Source organism: Scyliorhinus torazame, chromosome 11 (assembly GCF_047496885.1).
Source record: "Scyliorhinus torazame isolate Kashiwa2021f chromosome 11, sScyTor2.1, whole genome shotgun sequence".
NCBI classification, from domain to species: domain Eukaryota; kingdom Metazoa; phylum Chordata; class Chondrichthyes; order Carcharhiniformes; family Scyliorhinidae; genus Scyliorhinus; species Scyliorhinus torazame.
In genome coordinates this window covers 118,188,869-118,213,551 of record NC_092717.1, presented here as the reverse complement: position 1 = coordinate 118,213,551, position 24,683 = coordinate 118,188,869, and the positions used below count along the sequence as shown (strand labels likewise).

The window sequence follows — 24,683 nt, the reverse complement described above, 5'->3', positions numbered from 1 at the left end:
TGATACTATCAAGCACCTCCTCAGCCCCAGAGGCTCCTCCAACGCCTGCCTCTTTGCTTCCTCCACCTGGAGAAATTCCAGCTCGTCCAGAAACCGCCCCATGTCCCCCTCATCTCCTCCTGCGTCTGCCTCATAAAGTCCCTGATAATACTCTCTAAATGTCTCATTTACCTTCCCTGGCTCTGACACCACATCCCCAGCCCCAGTCTGGATCTTCAATATTTCCCTGGACGCAGCCTGCCTCCGCAGCTGGTGCGCCAGCATGCGGCTCGCCTTCTCCCCATACTCGTATTGCACCCCTCTTGCCCTACGCATTTGCCCTACCGCTCTCCCCATTGTCTGCCTGTCAAATTGCCCCAGCAACTTTTTCCTCCTCGCCAATCCCTCTACGGTGGGCACCCTCGAATATTCCCTGTCCACCTCCACTATCTCGCTCACTAGACGGTCATGTTCCGCCCTCCTTTCCTTATTCGCACGAACCGTAAATGAGATAATTTCTCCCCGGACCACTGCCTTCAGTGCTTCCCAAAAATGCCCGCCAACACCTCCCCATTCTGATTGAACTCCACATAATCCCTAATCTCCAACCGCACCTTATCACAAAAACCTCTATCCGCCAACAACCCCGAGTCAAACCTCCACCCCGGCCTCTGCTCCCGTCCCTTACTGAACCGAATACTGTGCCAGCACTCATACCATCCAACATGGCCGGGTACCCTGGTCACAAAGGCTACCAGCTGCCAACCACCTGTGCTGCCTGCGTTCAACTGCCTAATACCATGCATTTTCTGTCTCCACCCAAGGAGATGGAGGTGCACCACCGCAGAGAGAAGGAGAAGACTGGAGGGGGCCCGCTGGGCCTGCAGCCCCTCACCATTGCAGAGCTGCGGGCACTGGACCTAGTCGGTGGGTCCAGAGAGAGGGCAGTCATCAAAGCAGAGGTCGGCGTTGGGTTACCAAGTGAGCCCAAGCTGAGTTGCGGTGTCCCTATGGCACGCTTTGCACAACCCCCACACCACCCCACCTCCCCCTCACCATTCCCACAGCACTCTACCACCCCACCATGGGGTGGTCGGCGGGGGTAGTGGGGTTTTGGAGTTGGGATGGGATGTTCGTGCCACTGTCGGCCAGGCACCCTAGTCGGTGAATCTGGAGACGATTACAGCATCCCGTCCTTGGCAGCCTAGGCACACTAGCTGCACAGCCTCCTGTGTCTGTCCCCACCCCATGCCCTGCCCACCCCCGCATCCTCCTCATTGGGCAGAGCCAGGCATTCATTCCCCTCCTCCAGCAAGTCGCCCCTCTGCTGTGTGATGTTGTGGAGGACACAGCAGGCCACCGTAGTGTGCAAGACTCTCCTAGTGCTATACTGGAGGGCCCGTCTAGAGTGGTTCAGGCACCTGAACCGCATCTTCAGGATGCTGATGCACCGCTCACTCATGGCTCTGGTTGCGGCATGGGCATCGTTGTAGTGGGTCTCCGCGTAGGTTTGTGGCCTCCGCATAGGCATCATCAGCCATGACCGCAAAAGATAACCCCTGTCGTCCAAGAGCCAACCACTCACCCGAGGAGGGCGTCTCGAAGGTGTCGGGAACCATTGAGTCTGCCAGGATGAAGGTGTTGTGCACGCTGCCTGGGTATCAGGTGCAGACGTTCATGATGTGCATCTCATGGTCAACACCAGCTACCCATAGAATTGTGCTCTTTTGGTTTGTGAAGGCCACTCCCTCATGTGCCTATGCTCGTAAGGGACATGCGCCATGTTGATCACCCCCTGAACCTGGGGCATCCTGGCAATGGTGGTGAACACTGCTGTCCAGGAATCCTGGTGGGCTCGGTTCACATTGAAGCTGATATATTGCACCAACTGGGTATATGGGGCCTCCGTTACGGTGCGGATGCATTGTGCATCCTACGATGCAGTGCGGATGCACTGTGCATCGGTCTATGAGATCCCTGACGTATCCCCACTCAGTGTCTGGAAGGACCCCATGACGAGAATGTTCAGGATGACAGTTACCTTGATGGCCACCGGGGGCAGGTGTCCTCCCCCATACACCGTGGTTTCAGGTGTGCCATGATCCGGCAGATATGCTGTACGTTCCTCCTGCTTAGCTGGAGTCTTCGACGACACACCCTGTCTAGCTGGTCCTTGAGTGACAGGTGCTGCTGGTACACAGGACACCTTCCCACCTCCTCCTCGGCCTGTTGGGTGGCCGGCTCCATCCTCACCTGCTGCCTCCCGTTCCTCTGGGGTAAACCCCTCTGTTGCAGGGTCCTCCCCGAGCAGCTGCTGTTCCTACAGCCTCAGTGCATCCCCCAGGACTGCAACGGCCAGGCAGATTCCAACCATTCCTGGCTAGATACCAAAATCTGTTGTCTGCACGGGGTGAAAGGCAGATATTAGCATGGTGCATACGCCCATGCCCGACAGGCTACATGGTGGCCTTGGCGTGCACCGCAGCCCCTGCCCTGCATGTCCCCCTCTCATCCCCACACCCACCCCTGGCTGTTCCCTCTGGCACTCTGCTGTCCACACTGCACCCCTGGCTGTCAGTGCCCGGCACTGTGGGGCCTCTAGCTCCGGCATCCGCTGCTGCTGGCAGTGGTACCGGTGGTTGGCACTACCCGTGTCAGCAGTACGCTCCACAGCTCCTGTCCGGCACTCTCCTGTAGAGGCTATCATGAATGTTCCCCTTGGTAGGGCCGCTTGATGCCCATCAGCTTATGGCGCCCGGTTGTGGGTGGGGGCGGTTGGTATGGTGGAGGAAGGGGTGTGGGGTGGGTGCACCCGTATGGGTGCTCTACGCAACCATAGGCCATGGTGATGTTTCAGTGGCGTGCACAGCAGGATGGCTGCCTTGCAATGGCGGTCCGTGCCTGGACACCCCGATCCTAGGAGATGCCCCAACACCACTGCCCATCCTCTGGTCATCCCTCACTACTCCCCCCCGGCCGTGGCAGAAGCTCCCCACCCCAGCCAGCCATGCCAGCGGCAGGAACAGCAGCCCACGGTCATGCCTCTGGGAACATGACCTACCCCCTCTCTCTCCCTCAGCAGCTACTGCACCTTTTTCCCGATTTTTAAGACCACGGGTGATCCTCACTGTCGGTAATTCCTCCTGGGGCGGAGCACCGCTAGAATACCAGGACGGGCCAGTTAATAATATGCCAATGGCGTTTACCGTACGCGCGGTGCAGAACGCATTCATGCCGCTGTTGAGGCACCGAAGCATGGCATTCTGTCGGGCATTTGGCGCCGGCCTCGATTTTAGTCTAACACGTGATTCTCCATCCAATCCTGCCTTGCGATTCCGGTCTCGTGTATCCCGCCCAAGGTCGAGGTCATCAATATACATATCAGGAAAAACAAGGGTCCAATCACTGACCCCTGGGGAACTCCATTACAAACCTTCCTCCAATCTGAATACATCCATTGACAACTACTCGAGATTTCTTGTCACTTGTGTTCATGTTTTGCTCACAACTCTGTTGTAAGGCACTGTTATCAAACACCTTTTGGAAGTCTATGCACATCACACCAACAGCATTACCATTATTCACCCTGTTAGCTCTTCAAAAAATTTCAGCAAGTTAATTAAACATGGTTTGTCCATAAGAAATCCGTAAGAAGTCTTACAACACCAGGTTAAAGTCCAACAGGTTTGTTTCAAACGCTAGCTTTCGGAGCACTGCTCCTTCCTCAGGTGAATCATAAGAAATCCATTTTGGCTTTCCTTTACCGACAATTAAAGTGACCGTTAATTTTGTCCCAAAATATAGTTTCTTGAAGCTTCCCCGTGATCTAAGCTAAAGTGACCAGCCTGTCTTTGCTGGACTTATCTATACCCCATTGTTTGAAGTGTAACATTTGCAGTGCTGCAGTCCTCTGGCACCGCCTCTGAGTCTAAGAAAGATTGGAAAATTATGGTCAGTGCCTCAGAAATTTCCATTCTCACTTCCCACTATGTTCAGAAGCATCGCATTCAGTTCAAGACAGCCTCCTCCTTCTCAATTTTAAACCCTTCAAGTGTCTGATTTATTTCTTTCACCATGATGTGAGCAGCACTTTCTTTGATAAAGACAGAAGCAAAGTATACATTTAATACCTCAGATATGCTTCCTGTTCCCATGTGTAAATCCCCTTTTTTGTCCCTAATTGGCCCTACTCCTCCTTTTGCCTTAGATATGTCTTCAAAACACGATGAGATTCCCTTTCATGTTAGCTGCCCATCTCTTTTCATACTCTCTTAGCTTCTCTTTTTCACTTCACCTCTATATTCAGCCTGGTTCTCAGATGTATTATCCACCTGATATCTGTCATAGACACACATATTTGGCTTCATCTTAATCTCTATCCCTTTCATCATCCAGGGGAGCTCTGTAGTTGTTTGACCTACCTTTCCCCTTTGTAGGAATATCCCTCCAATTATTTTTAAATTAAAGGAGAGTTTCAAACAAAACTGCTATCTAAAGTCTCACATCCGTAACACTTTATAGAACCTTGGTTCTCAAAGTTATCCTTCGTCAAAATCATCATAATAATAATCTTTATTAGTGTCACAATCAGGCTTACATTAACATTGCAGTGAAGTTACTGTGAAAATCCCCTATTCGCCACATTCCGATGCCTGTTCAGGTACAATGAGGGAGAATTCAAACTGTCCAAATCAGCTAATAAGCACGTCTTTCGGGACTTGTGGGAGGAAATCGGAGCACTCGGAGAAAAAACACCAATGAGGGGAATAGACAAATATTTCCAGTACATGATTTAAACAAGTTCCCTCTACATAGAGTTTTGTTAGAAATAAAAGTAATGTAAAAACATGACAATATTCGTTAGCTTGGAAAAGCAAGACAGGTATAGTACTCCACTATATCAATAAGGACAGAATTATTCACATGAGAGTTAATATTCTACTTAAAGAATGCAGTAGTTTTTACCTCAAAGATTTCCTGTGGCAAAGGATTCCTTGTTTTAAAAACAGTTTATGCAACCAATTTTACTTCTGAATGTAATTATTACTATTGTGTGAAACTCCATCAGAAACCAAACCCATTTTTGCAACTGATAATTACTGTATGTATTGTGATGACTTTTGAAACACTTGCATAATCATTAATATCAGTCTAATTATTGATATTTTAGCATACTCCCATCCCAACCTCTTTTCATCTAATTGTGCTGTTACTGTAATTTTAGAATTTATTTAAATGTAAACATACCAAATAACATTTACATAAAAGTAGTAGCCTATGAAACACCAGTAGGATTTGTATGATAGGCTCTAGTGCATCATATCAACTATAATCTCCCTTGCAGCATTTTTCTAAACACGGAAGATTTTGTCACCAATTTAACTTCAATCTTTCTTCCTAAAACAAGCACATGCTGTAAAATTCCTGTCATGATTGCCACAAGTCCAGTATGCTGACAGCATAATGATTCATATCAGCCTGCCAGTAAGTTAGCCATAATTTACATCCTGTTTTCTAATATCTAAAAGGTGTTGCAACTTTGTGTTCGGTTTGGTCTCACCGTATAACCAAGAAAATTACCCAATCGTGAATTGTTTTGGAGTGCAATGACTGTTGCCAACATTATTCATGTTTGCCATCTGGATAGCTATAAACCTATTTATTCCAGATGCATTGCTCAGCTCACGAGTTGAGATAACAAAGGCAACCGTACCTGTACTGTGTTTGAAATATATGTACACAAATATAGCTCAAAATTATTCATTTAAGTGGGCAGCACGGTAGCATAGCGGTTAGCACTGTGGCTTCACAGCACCAGGGTCCCAGGCTCGATTCACCGTTGGGTCACTGTCTGTGTGGTGTCTGCACGTTCACCCCGTGTCTGCGTGGGTTTCCTCCGGGAGCTCCGGTTTCCTCCCACAGTCCAAAGACGTGCAGGTTAGGTGGATTGGCCATGCTAAATTGCCCTTAGTGTCCAAAATAGTTATTGGGTTAGGGGGATAGGGTGGAAGTGAGGGCTTAAGTCAGTCGGTACAGACTCGATGGGCCGAAAGGTCTCCTCCTGCACTGTACACTCTGTAATAAATAATGGGGTAAATTTTAGTCATGGCTGTTGGAACCGGTGAAATGTGAACACAGTGGTAGTTTTGTCTGCATGAACCATAGAAAATTGCAACACAGAGAAGGACATTCAGCACATCTGCCGATGCCGGTTTATTCAGAGAACCATCCAGTTAGTCCCAATGCCCTTTTTTCTCACATACTGCAAATTTTACCCTTTAGATATTTGCCCAATTCTCTTTTGAGAATTTATTATTCCACCACATTGTGCTTCCACCACATTTTCAGGCAGAGCATTTCAGGTCATAAGTACTCACTGCATACAATAGTTTTACTTCATGTTGCCTCTGGTTCTTTTAATTTCCTCAAATCTGTGTCCTCGGGTTGCTAAAGACAGTTTCTCCCTATATGCTGTCAAACCTTCATGAATTTGAATACCCCATCAAATCGTCTCTGCTCCAAGAACAACTCCAGTTTTCCAAACTGAAATCTTCCATTCTTGTACCATTCTAGTAAATCCCCTTTGTACTCTCGAAGGACTCCGTGGTCTAAAGGCCAGGGGCTGGATTCTCTGTTTGCCGACACCAAAATCGGGAAACGCAATTGTGCGGAGAATAGCTTCCGACACCAAAATCGCGGTAGACAAATCGTGAACCTGGCGTCCTGGCTGCTGAGCGACAGAGTGGAGGAAGCAAATGGCGTGGGGTGACTGCCAGCTGTCAGTCCGGACACCGGCCATGCTGGCTGTGGCAGGGCCCCCTGCCAGAGCCGGGGGAGGTGGGGACTGGCCTCGCAGCCGGGGTGGCCCCCCCACGGGACTGAGGCAGTGCCCGGCATCGACTACCATCCTGCTGAACACCCACTGATCGACCACCCACCCCCGGCCCCTGGTTTTACACAGTGGCACCAGCCGTATGGGTGCGGCAACTCCCGCACCCCCCCCCCTCGGCACCAAACAGCCCGCCCAACCAGCAGGGGACCACCCAGGGCCACATCCACGGGAGCCCCCCGTGAGGGCAGAGCAAGCCAACGGTGCACCTGGCAGCAGGGACGGGCACCATCCACTCAGTCAACCACCAACTACAACAACGGTGATACCTACAGCAACCAAGGAGGGGGCCATCCATGCCATCCACAGAGGGACCAGAGCCAGGGACACCGATGACCAGCGACAGACATCCAGCACTGCCAGACAACGGATTCCAGATGAGGCCATATCTGCTCTGCACATGCCAGTCACCTGGAAGTTAAGTTGGTCTTTCTTGGGTGTTGGTTTAGAGTCCAACATGCATGCATGTGTGATTGACTAATATCCTGTGTGTGTGTACTGAACTAGTATTATTGCATGCAGCATCTGTGGTCATTTGTTCATCGTATATACACAAGCTTCTCATCTGCCACATGTTTGCCCATTTCACCAGTCTAGGTCTTCCTGAAGTTTGCTAATATCCTCATTACTTGTGGTAACCTGACCACAAAAAGGTAGTTAAACACGTTGTAAAAGTCTAATCTTTACTTCAGAAAATATTGAAGTAATAATACTTTGGCTTCAGACATCAGCAGCAGCTAAACACCACTATACAAAAGCTTCTCGTGTCTATACTGAGAACCCACACAAGCCTGTGCTCCCGATGATGTCACATGCACATGTGCACTTGTTAAAGACATTCACACACATAATCAAATAGAAAGATGCCTATTAAAACACTATTAAAACACACTATAACATCACTATTTTTAGGATCTGTGTCATCTGAAAACTTTGAAATTATATCCCATATACCCAAATCTAGATTGCTAATATATATCAAAAAGAGCAATCGTCTCAATATTGACTCCTGGGGGACACCACTGTATGCTTTGCTGTAGTCTGTAAAATAACTGGTAACCATTATTTTTCTCTCAAAAATGTTCTAATTGTGTGGATGCCTCTTTCTGCCTCACTGTTAAGCGATTATAGGTACTGTGGGAAACTGGTAAGGTGCTGAAAGCCATAACTGATGGCAAATTGAGTGAAGCATTCATTTGCAAATTGCACACTATTAGAATCCCTAGTGTAGAAGGAGGCTGTTCGGCCCTTTGAGCCTGCACCGGCCCTTGGAAAGAGCACCATATTTAAGCCACGCCTCCACCCTATCCCCGTAAACCATTAACCACCTAGTTCAGGAGGCCGTGGCTCACAATCAATTGAAGGAGCTAACAAGGACTCATGTGGTGGTCGTGTGTAACTGCCTTACTTTGAGCCATCAGAAGAAATAAGCAACCATGATGAGGTAAGACCTGACATTAACTATGAACAAATTCATTCCCAACCGTTCCCACGGCCTGATAGCGAAATATGTGGGGATAAGAGGCAGTGTGCACATTTGGCAATTTGAGATCATTTTTTCAATTGCCCTTAATATTGCCGGCCACCATACTGCAGACTGAGTCCATGCTCTGCACTTTGTAATCCCCAGGCAGCCTTGGTGGATTTGTTGAGTGAATCTCCGGCTGAAAGGGGATGGAAATGTGCAATCGCTTGTTATATACCAGTAGCTCATCTACCTGTGAAGTGTTTCTGCTGTTCAAAACAAATGTTCATGACGCTACCGCCTGGCCTCTGCTGTGGCCATCCATGTTGGCAGTAATGATGAATGTGTACACACTCATCATCTCACAACTGCTCCTGCTGTATTTGCATCAGTGGAGGAGGGAGTGGATATTGAAAGTGGTAGCTGTGGTGCCAGTCACAATAGTTCATAGAATCATAGAATTTACAGTGCAGAAGGAGGCCATTCGGTCCATCGAGTCTGCACTAGCCCTTACAAAGCGCACCCTACTCAAGCCCACGTATCTATCCTATCCTCGTAACCCAGTAACCCCCACTTACACTTTTTGGACACAAAGGGTAATTTAGCACGGCCAATCCACCTAACCCGCACATCTTTGGACTGTGGGAGGAAACCGGAGCACCCGGAGGAAACCCACGCAGACACGGGGAGAACGTGCAGACTCCACACAGTGACCCAGCCGGGAATCGAACCTGGGACCCTAGAGCTGTGAAGCAACAGTGCTAATCACTATGCTACCGTGCTGCCCCAGTTCTTTTATCCTGGATGGTGTCAAGCTTCCTGAGCATTGTTGGAACTGCATTCATCCAAGCAAGTGGAGAATATTCCATCACATTTCTGACTTGTGCCTTGTAGCTGAATGGGTTTGAGGAAGTTGGTTAGTGATTTAATCTCTGCAGAATTCCTAGCCTCTGACCTGCTCTTGTAGCCACAGTATTTATATAGCTGGTTCAGTACAGTTTCTGGTCAATGGAACCCCCAGGACATTGATAGAAGGCGATTCAGCAATGTTATGTCCTTGAATATCAAGAGTAGATGCTCAGATTTTCTCTAGTTAGAGATGGTCATTGCCTGACACTTATGAAGCGAGTTCAGCAACTTTTGATTTTTCTCCTCCACCCTAAACCCCCCTTCTTAAAAATATTCCAGTATGAGGTCTTACAACACCATGTCTTCGGGTAAGCGTTCTCCAAGGCGGCCTTCAGGACGCACGGCAACGCAGATTCGCTGAGCAGAAACTTCTCGCCAAGTTCCGCACACATGAGTACGGCCTCAACCAGGACCTTGGATTTATGTTGCATTACATTCACCCCACACCATCTGGCCTGGGCTTGCGAAAACCTACCAACTGTCCTGGCTTGAGACAATTCACACCTCTTTAACCTGTGATTATCCCTCTCTCCAGTTGCTCCGTCTGGACCTGTAAAGACTTAATTACCTGCAAAGACTCGCATTCAAAGTATCGTCTTGCATCTTTGACTTTGTCTATATATATGTTTCTGGAACCCACCTCTTCATTCATCTGAGGAAGGAGCAGTGGTCCGAAAGCTAGTGATTCGAAACAAACCTGTTGAACTTTAACCTGGTGTTGTAAGACTTCTTACTGTGCTCACCCCAGTCCAACGCCGGCATCTCCTCATCTTAAAAATATTCCATACATGTATTGCCTCAATGCAAAACACCCTCCCCCTCTCACACCAGGTCATCTGCTTTTTGTTCTTAAAGATGCTACTTTCTGTTGTAGTTTCTTTGACATTTGCGGAGAAACTACGACATCTTCACAGCTTTCAACACGTCATCGATGAAGATGAACATCTTGCCAAGGTCATCCCCACACCCCCACTACTTGCCTTCAAACAACCGTGCAACCTCAAACAAACCATTGTTTGCAGCAAACTACCCAGCCTTCAGAACAGTGACCACGATACCACACAACCCTGCCATGGCAATCTCTGCAAGACGTGTTAGATCATCGACATGGATACCACCATTACACGTGAGAACACCACCCACCAGGTACGTGGTTCATACTCGTGCGACTCGACCAACGTTGTCTACCTCATACGCTGCAGGAAAGGATGTCCCGAAGCGTGGTACATTGGCGAGACCATGCAGACGCTGCGACAACGAATAAACAGACATCGCGCGACAATCACCGGGCAGGAATGTTCCCTTCCAGTCGGGGAACAGTTCAGCAGTCAAGGGCATTCAGCCTCTGATCTCCGGGTAAGCGTTCTCCAAGGCGGCCTTCAGGACGCGCGACAACGCAGAATCGCCGAGCAGAAACTTATAGCCAAGTTCCGCACACATGAGTGCGGTCTCAACAGGGACCTGGGATTCATGTCGCATTACATTCATCCCCCACCATCTGATCTGCGAAATCCTACCAACTGACCTGGCTTGACACAATTCACACCTCTTTAACCTGGGGTTACCCCATCTCTGGATCTGTAAAGATTTAATCACCTGCTAATGCTTGCATTCCAAGCATTGTTTGTCATCTTTGAATTTGTCTATATATGTGGGGCGAAATTCTCCGTTATCGGCGGAAAGTCCGCCGATCGGCGCAAAAAACGGCGCAAATCCGACTTGCGTCAAGTCGGAAAAATGGGTCGATAGTCTCCGGCCCGAAATGGGCTAGCAGCGACGTAACGGGATCCGCGCTTGCGCAGTGGTTCACGCCGTGCAGCGTCATACGCGCTGCACGGCGTGACGGCTCATAAGGCCGCGCTGCTCCCCCCCACCCGACCGGAACACCCGACCGGAACACCCGACTGGATGGCTGGCCGTCGCTCAGCCCCGAGGTTCGAGTCACGGGATGTGGAGGCGCTCCTGGATGCGGTGGAACAGAGGAGGGACGCCCTGTATCCCGGGCATGGCCGCAGAGTTGCCCCACACCACAGCCGGCGTCTGTGGAGGGAAGTGGCAGAGGCCGTCACCGCTGTGGCCCTGACACCACGGACAGGCACCCAGTGCCACAAGAAGGTGAACGACCTTGTCAGAGAAGGCAGGGTGAGCCTCCCGCCCCTGCCCAATATCCATATCCCCCCTCCCCCATATCCCCCCCTCCCCCATATCCCCCCCTCCCCCATGTCCCCAAGTGAATCCAGCCCTAACCTTAACCTCTGCAATGCACGCGCAACCGATGGTGTGCATTCATATACCTGCCTAACACTGTTGCCTTTTACCCCTGCCCCCCCACAGGAGAAGCGCGCACACAACAATAGGGAGCATGTGAGGACTGGAGGAGGGCCCGCTGATGAGAGGCCACTGACCGTACACTAGGAAAGGGCCCTGGAACTGGCTGGCGGACCTGAGGACCGGGAGGTTGCTGATGCAGAGGTCGGGGGCGTACTAGCGAGTGAGCCACCGACAGCCCGCCCCCATATCCCCCCTCCCCTATATCCCCCTCCCCCGTATCACCTGATCACTGCCCGATGTCTAACCATGCATGCTTCATTGTGTATCGCAGGACCAAACGTCCAGGCACCCATCCCCGCAGATGCAGACCGCCCGCAGGATGCCCCTCGGAGACCACAGGAGACGGAGAGACCCGCACCCTCCAGCATGCGACACCCGCAGGATGCCCCTCGGAGACCACAGGAGACGGAGAGACCCGCACCCTCCAGCATGCGACGCCCGCAGGATGCCCCTCGGAGACCACGGGAGACGGAGAGACCCGGACCCTCCAGCATGCGATGCCCGCAGGATGCCCCTCGGAGACCACGGGAGACGGAGAGACCCGGACCCTCCAGCATGCGACGCCCGCAGGATGCCCCTCGCACACCACGGGAGACGGAGAGACCTGGAGCAACAGGGAGACGACACCCCCGTCACGTGCGGGAGCGACCACCCAGCGACGAGGGGGGCAGCCACAGGCCCCCGTCACATCCGAGCCAGGACACCACTACCCAGGACACCACTACCCAGGACACCACTACCCGGGACAGCACTACCCAGGAAGACGAAATACCGGACAGTGACTCAGAGTGGATGGGTGGAGACGAACCCCCACCCCAAAGTGCCATAGACTCAGAGTGGGACGAAGAGCACGACACAACGCCACTGCTGTCACCAACACCCTCCACCATCGCAGAAACACTCACCACGGTTGGGCACTTTAGTGATGAGGTGTCTGTTACACTCACTGGTGCGCACAACACAGCCGTCCCGGTACAGCAGGTGGAGGTAGGAGCAGCAGAGGGACCGGGCGGTCGGAGGGCAGCTCAGCCCAAGCGAACATCTGCCGCCCAGATGGATCCCGGGTTCCGGCAGTTACCACACCCACACATAGATCCCATGCAACCACCGACCCGGAGACGAGCGAAGAGGGTGACGGGCGGCTTGCGGCGGCTGCGGTCGCAGGTGGAGGAGTCCACCCGCGTCCAGGAGCTGGGAGTGGTGCCGGTCATGCGTGCCACCCAGGCTGACACCGCGCGGGTGGCGTCCGCGGTGGAGGCAATGGGTGCGACGGTGTCAGACATGGGGAACGGTTTGCGAGGTCTGGGGCCTTCCGTGCAGGCGGCGTCTGTGGCCCAGGAAATGGCTGCCCTCTCACAGGAGGCCATGAACCAGTGCCAGATGGCAGAGGCGCTCAACGCCATAGCCCAGTCTCAGCAGGCCATGGCCCAGTCTCAGCAGGCCATGTCCCAGTCTCTGCAGGCCATGGCCCAGTCTCTGCAGGCCATGGCCCAGTCTCTGCAGGCCATGGCCCAGTCTCTGCAGGCCATGGCCCAGTCTCTGCAGGCCATCGCTGAGGGCATCGGCGCCAGTGGCCATGTGCGAGCCGGCGTCGCACTGTCACAGACAGGGTTTGCCAACCCCTTGGGCTCCATGGCTGCAAACCTGCAGACCCCTGTCGATACCAGCACGGGCCTCCAGGACTGGCAGCGCCAGATGTCGGGGGGGGCATCGGATGGCCAGTCCGTTCGCATCCCACACCCATGTAGAGGCCTGCGGGCCATCGGGCACCCCGAGGGAGGAGGAGGTGCTGTGGTCCGTCCCAGGTCCCCCTGTAGGGGAGGTCCCGGTACACCGCGACACCTCGGACTCCCCCCCCCCCTTCCGTCCCAGGTGCATCGGGTGGGCAACGGGCAGGACAGGCTGGCAGCTCGCCATCCCAGTCGCCCGGGCCGCAGCCTGGCCCATCTAGGCCAGGACGCCCCAGGAAACGGCCGCCAAAGGGATCCAGTGTCAGAGGGCAGGAATCACAGGAGTCCACCTCCAGTTCTGTTGTAGCGTCTGGGGAACCACGTAGACGTAGTCAAAGGGCCCGTAAGGCCAAACAATTAGACACTGAGTAAGTTGGCACGGGTGCAGGGCACAGATGAGTTTTAGGGGCTAGGGCACGTGCATGAACTCCTTTGGTTATTAAAGTCAATGTTACACCTACCGAAGCTGCCTTTGTGCTCTGTCCAAAGTGTGCGGGGGTGTCATGTACGTTGAGCGCAAGTGTGTGTGTGAGGGGTGGTCTTACCTCAGCCCCAGGTGAGTCTGCCCCCTTCCCCCTGGGCCGCCATCAACATCCCCCGGGCAGAGGATGGGACCGTGCGCTGCAGTGTCACAGCCGCATGCAGGGATGGTCCGGGTGGATGGTGGTACTGTGGCCATGGGTCAGACATAGTCCAACGATGTAGAGCCAGGAGCTCATCGCAGGGCTGGTTGTCATCATCCTCCATGGCCTGCGATAGACACGCGTCCACCCGCAACTGTGAGAGCCCGGCCCGTTGTGCCGCAGGTGGATCGGCAATGGGGGGGGGGTGGTGTGCATGCGGGTGGGGTGGGTGGGGTTGGGGAGGGGGGTGAGGGTGCTGGGTGGATGGGTGGGGGGTGTGGGTGGTCGGCTGTTGCCATGGTGTGCGGTCTGTGGCCATACTACCTGATTCCCACGCCCATCTAGTCAGTGAAGCGGGCGTCTATCAGTCTGTCCCGTGCCCGCTGGGCCAGCCGGTAACGGTGGACAGCCACCCGCCTGTGTCTACCCCGTCTGCCCTGACCATTGCCCCCATCCCCCTCATCTGGGGAGGACTGGGCCTCTTCCTGCTGCTCCTCCACTCCGCCCTCCTCTGCCTGCGGCACATCACCCCTCTGCTGGGCTATGTTGTGCAGGACGCAGCACACCACAATGATGCGGCCGACCCTATCTGACCGATACTGGAGGGCGCCCCCAGAGAGGTCCAGGCACCTGAAACGCATCTTCAGCACGCCAAAGCACCTCTCGATCACTCCCCTTGTCGCTACATGGGCATCATTGTAGCGGTTCTCCGCCTCATTGCGTGGCCTCCGTATAGGCGTCATCAGCCACGATCGCAATGGGTAGCCCCAGTCGCCCAGCAACCAGCCCCCAGCCCCTCAGCCGGGGATGGCGTCCCTCGTACATGCCGGGGATGGATGACCGCAACAACACGAATGAGTCGTGTACACTGCCTGGGTGACGGGCGCAGACGTGCAGGATCATCATGCGGTGGTCGCAGACCACCTGTACGTTCATCGAATAGGTCCCCTTCCTATTAGTGAACATGGCCCTGTTATCTGCAGGTGGCCGCACGGCGACGTGCATCCCATCGATCGCGCCCTGGACCATGGGGAACCCGGCAACGGCAGAGAAGCCCACGGCCCGGGCATCTTGGCTGGCCCGGTCCACGGGGAAGCGGATATAGCGGTGCGCCATGGCATATAGGGCATCTGTCACTGCCCGGATGCACCGGTGCACCGATGTCTGCGATATGCCGGACAGGTCCCCACTCGGTGCCTGGAATGACCCCGTTGCATAAAAGTTCAGGGCCACCGTAACCTTGACGGACAAGGGGAGAGGGTGTCCCCCGCCAGTGCCACGCGGTGACAGGTGTGCCAGCAGGTGGCAGATGTGTGCCACGGTTTCCCGGCTCATCCGGAGTCTCCTCCTGCATTCCCGGTCCGTGATGTCCTGGTATGACTGCCGGGGCCGGTACACACGGGGCGCCCTCGGGTGCCTCCGTTGCCGTGGGGCCGCGACGTCCTCCTCCCCCTCCTCGTCCTGTCGGTCAGGTGTCCCTCCAGCCTGGGCGGCTGCCGCCTGCCCCTCTGCGGCAGCCTGCGCCGCCTCTCTGGCACGCTCCTCCTCCTCCTCATCCAGGGCAACATAGACATGAGCGGCTGCCACCACGGCGGCCAACATCGCTGGATGATCTGAAAACATGACGGCCTGGTGGGGGGGAGGGGAACGACGACATGTCATCATTGCCCATATCCCCTCCTCCCCCCAGCCAGGTGGCATGGACCGCATGGGTCCAACTGTTGGAGGCTGGCACCTGGCCAGGTGGACCAACTCACTTGCCCTCCCATCCCCCTCCTCGGCACCGACCCCCCCCCCCAACCTCCACCCCAGCACGGACCCCCCCCAACCTCCACCCCAGCACGGACCACCCCCCCAACCCCCAACCTCCACCCCAGCACGGACCCCCCCCCCCAACCTCCACCCCGGCACGGACCCCCCCCAACCTCCACCCCAGCACGGACCCCCCCACAACCTCCACCCCGGCACGGTACGGACCCCCCCCAACCTCCACCCCAGCACGGAACCCCCCCCCAACCTGCACCCCGGCACGGACCCCCCCCCCCAACCTCCACCCTAGCACGGACCCCCCCCCAACCTCCACCCCGGCACGGCACGGACCCCCCCCAACCTCCACCCCGGCACGGACCCCCCCCAACCCCCCCCCCCAACCTCCACCCCGGCACGGACCCCCCCCAACCTCCACCCCGGCACGGCACGGACCCCCCCCAACCTCCACCCCAGCACGGACCCCCCCCCCAACCTCCACCCTGGCACGGCACGGACCCCCCCCCCAACCTCCACCCCGGCACGGACCCCCCCCAACCTCCACCCCAGCACGGACCCCACCCCAACCTCCACCCCGGCACGGCACGGACCCCCCCCAACCTCCACCCCAGCACGGCACGGACCCCCCCCCAACCTCCACCCCAGCACGGCACGGACCCCCCCCAACCTCCACCCCAGCACGGACACCCCCCCAACCTCCACCTCGGCACAGACCCCCCCCAACCTCCACCCCAGCACGGACCCCCCCCCAACCTCCACCCCAGCACGGACCCCCTCCCAGCACTCCCCCGGAGCCCAGCCTACTCTAACCACCCCCCCCGCCACACACACAACCCGAGACACACCTCTCCTCACGCAATCAGACTGCGGCCACGCCATTGCCTGCCCAGAACCAACTCCACAGGCCGTCACTCACCTCCACGCTGGTCGGCGTGAGCCTGGAGCACCGGGTCACGCCGATGAAAAGGAGGTTTGATTCACGTCGACGTGAACGGTCATCACGTCGACGGGACTTCGGCCCATCCGGAAGGGAGAATATCGGCAGGCCGAAAATCGGCTGCCTTGCGCAGACCCGTGACATTCTCCGCGGCAGCGGCGCCATTAACGCCCCGCCGACTTTTCTCCCTTCGGAGACTTCGGCGGGGGCGGGATTCACGGCGGCCAACGGCCATTCTCCGACCCTCTGGGGGGGTCGGAGAATGATGCCCGTGTTTCTGGAACATACCTCTTCATTCACCTGAGGAAGGAGCAGCGCTCCGAAAGCTGGTGTTTGAACCAAACCTGTTGGGACTTTAACCTGGCGTTGTTAAGACTTCTTACTGTGCCCACCCCAATCCAACGCCGGCATCTCCACATCGTAGTTTCTATGTTGTGGAGATGCCGGCGTTGGACTGGGGTGAGCACAGTACGAAGTCTTACAACACCAGGTTAAAGTCCAACAGGTTTGTTTCGATGTCACTATGTCTATATATATCTTTCTGGAACAGACCTCTTCACTCACCTGAGGAAGGAGCAGCGCTCCGAAAGCTAGTGATATCGAAACAAACCTGTTGGACTTTAGCCTGGTGTTGTAAGACTTCGTACTGTAGTTTCTATAGTTCTAATACATTCTCCATCCTTTCAGTTCTGACCAAGAGTCTACGGACTCGAAACGTTAACGCTGTTTCTCTACTGATAGATGCTGGCAGGTCTGCCGTGCTTTCTTCCAGCTTCCTCTGCTCTCGTTTCTTTTTTTCCCTTACTCGACTCTATTTCTGAGGAGCTTTTTGTGAACCAATATCCATTAAAAGCTCACTGACTTCCACAGATACATTTCCCTACTTCCTGATACACTATTCCATTCTCCCAGCTTCTCTTTTGAAATCTACTACCTCTCCATTTTTCCAGTCCGGATGAAAGTTCATTGACTTTAAAGGATCACTTTGCTTTTCTTTTCCCAGCCTGAGGTCTGGCGTCCACGCCACCACTAGGTTGCGCACTGCGTGCGCACGCGCAGATGTGGGGTGTCGCAGTGAGAAGTCTTCTTGTTCCAGCGTTTGTCTGCCAGGGGGTGGCAGTGTCCGAGACTCGGTCGGCCAGCGCTTTGTACTTGCTGGGGGCGGAGATGTCCTCCGCTTTCTGGCGCCCTCTTGCGTGGAGGACTACATTGAACCCGGCGTCGCCTCGCGCTCTTCCAATTTCTTCCTCTTTTCTTCAGTTGTCCTTCACGCAATGACGTCAGGTGCCGGAAGGTCAGAGGCTGCGAACGGAAGTGAGTGTTGGAGCTCTCCGCCATTGTGTATGAGAGCGAGCGAGAGAAAGAGATAATCATCGCACCTTTACCGACACGTACACCCGCTGACGCCTCAGCAAATACACAGGCCTCGGGAAAGCTGTCGACAAACAGGCAGCGGCGCCATCCTCTACGATCCTTGGATTTACCGGCGTTGCCTTAGGCCGCTGTTGGGAGCGCGGTTTAAACGGGAATCGGCCGAAGCCGGAGGCCGAGCCCCTGCCGCCGCCACTGCTGCTGCTCTTTAATGAAGAATGTCTGCTACCAGCGTGGATCAGGTAATAGACTGGCTGCCAGCTGGAGAGTGAGTGCTGAATGCGGCCGCCGCCTGGCAGGCCCTGACTCTTTCTCTCTTCTCTGACATTTCCTGTCGTTTGCAATGTTATAACAAGGTGTATTTTTTTTAAAAAGAGAAAACTTGTTCATATTTAATTCCGAATTTCCATAAGGTACTGACGGGTGTTTTCTTCTTTTTGTGTGTTTTTTGTTTCCTTTTCTTTTGTATTTTTGCTTTCTATTAAACACGATTACTACATCAGAGACCGAAAGGCCAGGGAAGTAAAGGTGAGTTGGTCCGTTACTCAATCTGTTTGATTTCATACAGATTGAGTACTTTGACTTTTTTTGTATCTTTTTATTTGCTTTGCTGGAGCGCGTAACTTGTTTTTCCTAGCATCAGCACCTCTTATTTCTGAACTCATTAAATGAAACTTTGAAAACTTTTAACTGTTTTCTACACTTTGTCAAACTTAAGAGCACTTTCGTATCCATTCTGAAGACATGATTTATAACTTGTGGGACAATTTGCCCCACAGGGCAAATAAGCTTCCACGTTTTGCTTAACTGAATCAAGTTTAAACTTACCTTGATTTTCTGTATATAAACCTAGTAACAACATAATTCGGGCTGAAATTCATGATGCTTTATTCCTATACATTCAATTGTTTGCACTTTAAGTCTTCACTCCTAATTATTTCGAGTTTTGTTTTTCCTTGTTTCAAAGGCTGAGTGAAATTATAACATAATATTGATTATTTCAACATTGATTTGGCATAATCTGCCAATTAGAGCAGTACGAGGCCTTGATTGTTTCTGAAAACAGTATAGTGTTTATTTGATTTCAGCATATACACTTTAGTAATTTGAACAAATTTAAGACCTGCTTGATATATTTGGATCCATTTACAGTATTATATCTTTGAGGCACCCAGTCAAGTTAAAAAATTCTAGCCAAGCCTTGTGGTTAAATACAAACACCTACAATAATGAATTTTAGGTACTCGCTTTGTATATTTTTTGATTGAAATACTGATTATCTGAAGACTTAACAAAATAGTTTTTCCTGCCTCCAGTCTTAAATTGCTGACTACTTCAATTCTTGATTACACTATATTGGGTTGTAGAAAAATTTCAGTAGTGTTTATTTTTTTCTCTCTCAATCACTAATTATCTGTATTCCTGGACATTGGCTATAATTTATTGTGGTAGAGCATTCAATGGCATCTGCCATTAGCTAGTCTTGTGTTTATAGGTTATTAATTTTTCTGTGTGGCTACTTTCTGAAAGTGCGCGCTGAGAATACCGCAGCAAGGGACATGGCATGCAGGACCTAAATAAACAGGGAAAACAACTGTATCTGCAGAACCATAACCAATCCGATTGAAGTATTGTGAAATTAATTGTTCTCAGTCAGTAAATTAGTGAGTGAATCCATTGGCAATCAGGTACCGAAAAAGAAATAAAGAAAAATTGGATTGAGAGAAAGGAAAAATTAAATAAATTACATTTGACGTTTTTAAGTCTCCAGCAACAATTAAAATCTGAAGGATTGTGAAGTACAAAACTTTGCATTATTTAATATGTTTCAATGGTGAGACAGATGGCAAGATTAATTTTCACAGAAGTAATGGTGGTCTGGCACAAGTTATATAGCAGTGTTGGATAATTAGGTTTAATCGCACATCTGCCTTGTTTAAAGTTGCTGTGCCATTTGTGCATGAATGACCACAAGCGCCATTAGCCTCACTGTTATACTTTGACGGAAAAATCAGAGTCATTCTATTTGTAACTGAGAATTGAGTCCACAATAGAATTATTTTAGAATTGTAAAATGTTTGCAATTTCTCCAGGAAAATCCATTGCCCTCTCTGTGCCCACATTGTGCAATACCATGAATCCAGTGCTCTGACAGTTTACTCACTTTGTGCAATACAATGAAACTGGTGCATTCACTGTGTGCCCACATTGTGCAATAATATTATTCCAGTGCTTGACTATGTCCACATTGTGCAATAAGGTAAATCCAGTGCTATGACTGTGCCCACATTGTGCAATAACACAAATCCAGTGCCCATATTGTGCAATAAGGTACCTCCAGTGCTTTGACTGTGCCCACATCGTGCAATAAGGTAACTCCAGCATTGACTGTGTGCCCACATTGTGAAATAATGTGTCTCCAGTGCTCTGACGGTGCTCAGTGTGCTATCAGGTAAATCCAGTGCGTTGACTGCCCATATTGTGAATAGCATGAAACCAATGCGTTGACAGTGTGCCCACATTCCAATAACATAAATCCAGTGCTTGACAGTGCCCACTTCTTGCAATAACATCAATCCAGTGCTTTGATTGTGCTCACATTGTGCAATAATATTATCCCAGTGCTTGACTGTGTCCACATTGTGTAATAAGGTAAATCCAGTGCTTTGACTGTGCCCACATTGTGCAACAACACAAATCCAGTGCTTTGACTGAGCCCACATTGTGCAATAAAGTACTCCAGTGCGTTGACTGCGGCACATTGGCCAATAACGTACCTCCAGTGCTTTGACTGCGCCCACATTGTGCAATAATGTAACTCCAGTGCTTTGTGCGCACGTTGTGAAATAACGTATCCCCAGTGCTTTGACTGTGCTTACATTGTGCAATAACATGAATCCAGTGCTTTGACTGCCCACATTGTGCATAACACAAATCCAGTGCTTTGACCGTGCTGCCATTGTGCAATAACAAATCCAGTTGTTTGATCATGCCAATGTTGTGCAATGACATGAATCCAGTGTTTTGACTATGCCCACTTGGTGCAACAACGTAAATCCAGTGCTTTGACAGTGCCCACATTGTGCAATAAATACGCTATGTATAAGAATGTAAGAAACAAGCTATGTGTATAAGAATGTACCAAATTCTGACTTCACTTGCCGATTGTGCATATTTGCTGAACCTGGTGAATCGTAATGTGTATTCTTTACTGATTGGGATCTTGAGATGGTTGAGCTGTTGACATTTTACAGTCCGATTTCTAGATGCCTGACTGCTTTTGTGCCTGTTTTAAAGGTTCATAAATTTGCCACCATGTCTACGTGGAAGTAACTTGTTTGATTGCTGGAGTGGAGGGGAGGTGCTATTGTTTGACTCACCAAATGGCCATTTTCCCTAATGTAGCAAAAGCAAAATCTGCACCTCAGACAATGTTTTCTTACTGGCTGGGAGAAGATGGGAATTGAAGAAAGGAAAATAATAACCTTTTGTGCTCTGCATTCTTAATTACTGTTAACTAAACATTGGATTTCCTATTAAAATTATAATTACATTAATTGTCCCTCTTCTCCGACCTTAACTGCATTAATGGTTGATATCTACACAAATACTGATCAAAAACAATTAATTATTTGTCCAGCACAATGGAATTGGCTGTTTGCCTATATGTATAATATGGAAATAGTATGTTTTGTGCAGTGTTGTCCAGTGTGAAATTGCTGACTAGGTACAGGTATGTTTTAACCACCTGCACTAATTTTAGTAGAAAGTGCCTTGCATACTTACATTTGCATTGTTCAAGTGTACTTTGCATGTACCTATTTACTTAGCATACTTCTACTATTCAGTAAACCAGCAAAGACTCTATAATCACACGGACATTTGCACACTTTTATTTTACCATTTACCAACAAATCCAAAAAAGTTGAAGTAAATATAACTTCTGAGATTGTATGCCCAGCAATAGAATCTGTTGCTGTTTTTTAACATTTGCTGATTGAATAGAAGTACAATTAGGCACAAATGGCTAGTGGCTTATGTGAACTGGAACAGTGTTATCCAATACATTTCTTGGCTCTAGTATTTCAAGCCTTACACTCAAACATTTGAGTGTCACTTCAAAGAGAAATAAGGCAGCTCGCTGAAACCCAAACGGTGGAAGCTTCTTCATTGACATCTGCATGAAATTTGGTATCAAGAACAGCTTAATTGATCTCTGAACCAATCCATTTTAAATTTTACAGTGTTTTGGAGCTCTGATACGAGCATTTGCACATTACTAGAACAATAATGCAATATGTTTTTATCTTTGTAAAGTAATCTTTTGATTTACCATAAGCAAGATTATTAGGAATATAAAACTACATGTACATACACTTCCTGTCTGTCATATTTCAGTGTCATACTCTCAGGTGCAAATTTCTGTTATCACATAGGATAAGAATAGGGTAACGGCAGTCATCTAAGGCACAGACTGCATCCGTTCTAAATTGACCAGTGTATGAACTCAACCAATGATTACTTAATTAGACTTTGCAAACACACCGATTGTTAAATAATCACATGCATATTCTATGTTATTCCTGCCCTTTTTTAAACAATTTTTAATGAGTTTTTTTTGGCATAACAAACAACCACAGTACAAAAACAATAGAGTACAAAGAACAATAATCAAAAAGCAACCGGCGACATCCGTCCCTCCAATGCCCGCCTATTTAACCCCCTACTCTATACTACCCTACCCCCCCCCCCCCCCCCCGCTGACGATTAATTCTCCGCAAAGAAGTCAATGAATGGTTGCCACCTCCGGGCGAACCCTGACACCGACCCTTATAGAAACATATAAAATTATGAAGGGAATAGGTAGGATAGATGCGGGCAGGATGTTTCCACTGGCGGATGAAAGCAGAACTAGGTGGCATAGCCTCAAAATAAGGGGAAGTAGATTTAGGAGAGAGTTTAGGAGGAACGTCTTCACCCAAAGGGTTGTGAATCTATGGAATTCCTTGCCCAGTGAAGCAGTAGAGGCTCCTTCATTAAATGTTTTAAAGATAAAGATAGATAGTTTTTTGAAGAATAAAGGGATTAAGGGTTATGGTGTTCGGGCCGGAAAGTGGAGCTGAGTCCACAAAAGATCAGCCATGATCTCATTGAATGGCGGAGCAGGCTCGAGGGGCCAGATGGCCTACTCCTGCTCCTAGTTCTTATGTTCAAGGCGAACTTGATCTTTTCCAGGCCGAGAAAGCTCGCCATGTCGGTTAACCAGGCCTCTGACTTTGGAGGCCTAGACTCCCTCCAAGCCAGTAATATCCGTCGCTGGGCTACCAAGGAGGAAAAGGCCATAACATCCTCCTCTCTCTCTCCTCCTGGGCACCCGGGTCTTTCAACACCCCAAAGATCGCTACCCCTGGACTCATTGCCACCCTTGTCTTCAATACCCTGGACATGACATCCGTGAACCCCTGCCAATATCCCCTAATTTTTGGGCATGCCCAGAACATGTGGATATGGTTCGATGGTCCACCTGCACACCTGACACAATTGTCTTCCACCCCAAAAAATCTACTCATCCGGGCTGCTGTCATGTGCGCCCGGTGCACCACCTTAAATTGGATCAAACTGAGCCTTGCGCATGTAGCGGTCTCGTTGACCATGCTCAGCGCCTCTGTCCTTGGGCCATCTTCCATCTCACCCCCAGTTCCTCCTCCCACTTGCGCTTCAGCTCTTCTATATGCGTCTCCTCCGCCCCCATTAATTCTTTGTATTCTATGTAATTCTATGTCCGAGACGTTCCCCTCCCCCACCCATCCCCTAGACACTACCCTATCTTGAATCTCTCTTAGTGGCAGGAGTGGGAAGGATGATACCTGCCTGCGCAGAAAGTTCCGCACCTGAAGATATCTAAAATCATTCCCTGCTGCCAACCCGAACATCTCCTCCAGCGCCCTCAAGCTGGGGAAGCTCCCTTCCAGAAACAGGTCCCCCATCTTCTCCATTCCCACCCTTTGCCAGACCCGAAATCCCCCATGTAGGCTCCCAGGAGCAAACCGATGGTTGTCACATATTGGGGACCAAACCGATGCACCCACTGCACCAACGTACCTCCTCCACTGACCCCAGATCCTCAGGGCTGCCACCATCACGTGACTGGTAGAATATCTCACCGGCGGGAACGGCAACGGTGCCGTTATCACCTAAGCTGGTGCCCCTGCATGAGGCTGCCTCCATCCGCTCCCGTCCCCACTACCCACTTCCTTATCATCATCGCAATATTAGCCGCCCAGTAATAATTACTAAAATCTGGCAGGGCCAGCCCCCCCCTCCCCCCGATTCCTCTCGAGCATCACTTTTTTCACCCGTGGGGACTTACCCGCCCAAACAAACCCCAAAATAATTTTGTTGATCCTCTTAAAAGAGGACCGTGGGATGAAAATCGGGAGGCATTGGAACACAAATACAAATCTCGTCAATATCGTCATCTTAACAACTGCACCTTCCCCGCCAGTGACAGCGGGAGCGCATCCCATCTCCGAAACATGTGGGAGTAAGTCATTCGCATACAGCGATACCCTATGCTCCTCCAACCCCCCCCCCTTCCCTCCCAACCAGCCCCTAGAAGCTCTCAGAGCAATTGCCAGCGGCTCTATGGCTAACGCAAACAGCAGTGGTGAGAGGGGACATC

General features: G+C 51.1%; 1 protein-coding gene and 1 long non-coding RNA gene across 3 annotated transcripts in view; one reads left to right on the top strand and one right to left on the bottom strand.

Moving 5' to 3' along the window:
* Positions 1 to 4,533: 4,533 nt before the first annotated feature.
* LOC140385481 (uncharacterized) lies at positions 4,534 to 17,651 on the bottom strand. The gene is made up of 2 exons (XR_011933388.1): positions 17,565 to 17,651; positions 4,534 to 6,054 (listed from the first exon to the last, which is right to left on the bottom strand). It is a non-coding gene; the product is annotated as an uncharacterized lncRNA (long non-coding RNA).
* A 271-nt stretch (positions 17,652 to 17,922) lies between these two features.
* ythdf3 (YTH N6-methyladenosine RNA binding protein F3) overlaps positions 17,923 to 24,683 on the top strand; it is a 57,115-nt gene continuing 50,354 nt past the window's right edge. Inside the window, exons 1-2 of one of the 2 annotated variants that reach the window (XM_072467671.1) lie at positions 17,923 to 18,243; positions 18,505 to 18,529. In XM_072467671.1, the coding sequence (XP_072323772.1) occupies positions 18,220 to 18,243; positions 18,505 to 18,529 (49 nt within the window). In that variant the 5' untranslated portion in view covers positions 17,923 to 18,219. The remainder of the gene's footprint in view (positions 18,244 to 18,504; positions 18,530 to 24,683) is intronic. The other variant, XM_072467672.1, reaches the window with a different exon arrangement.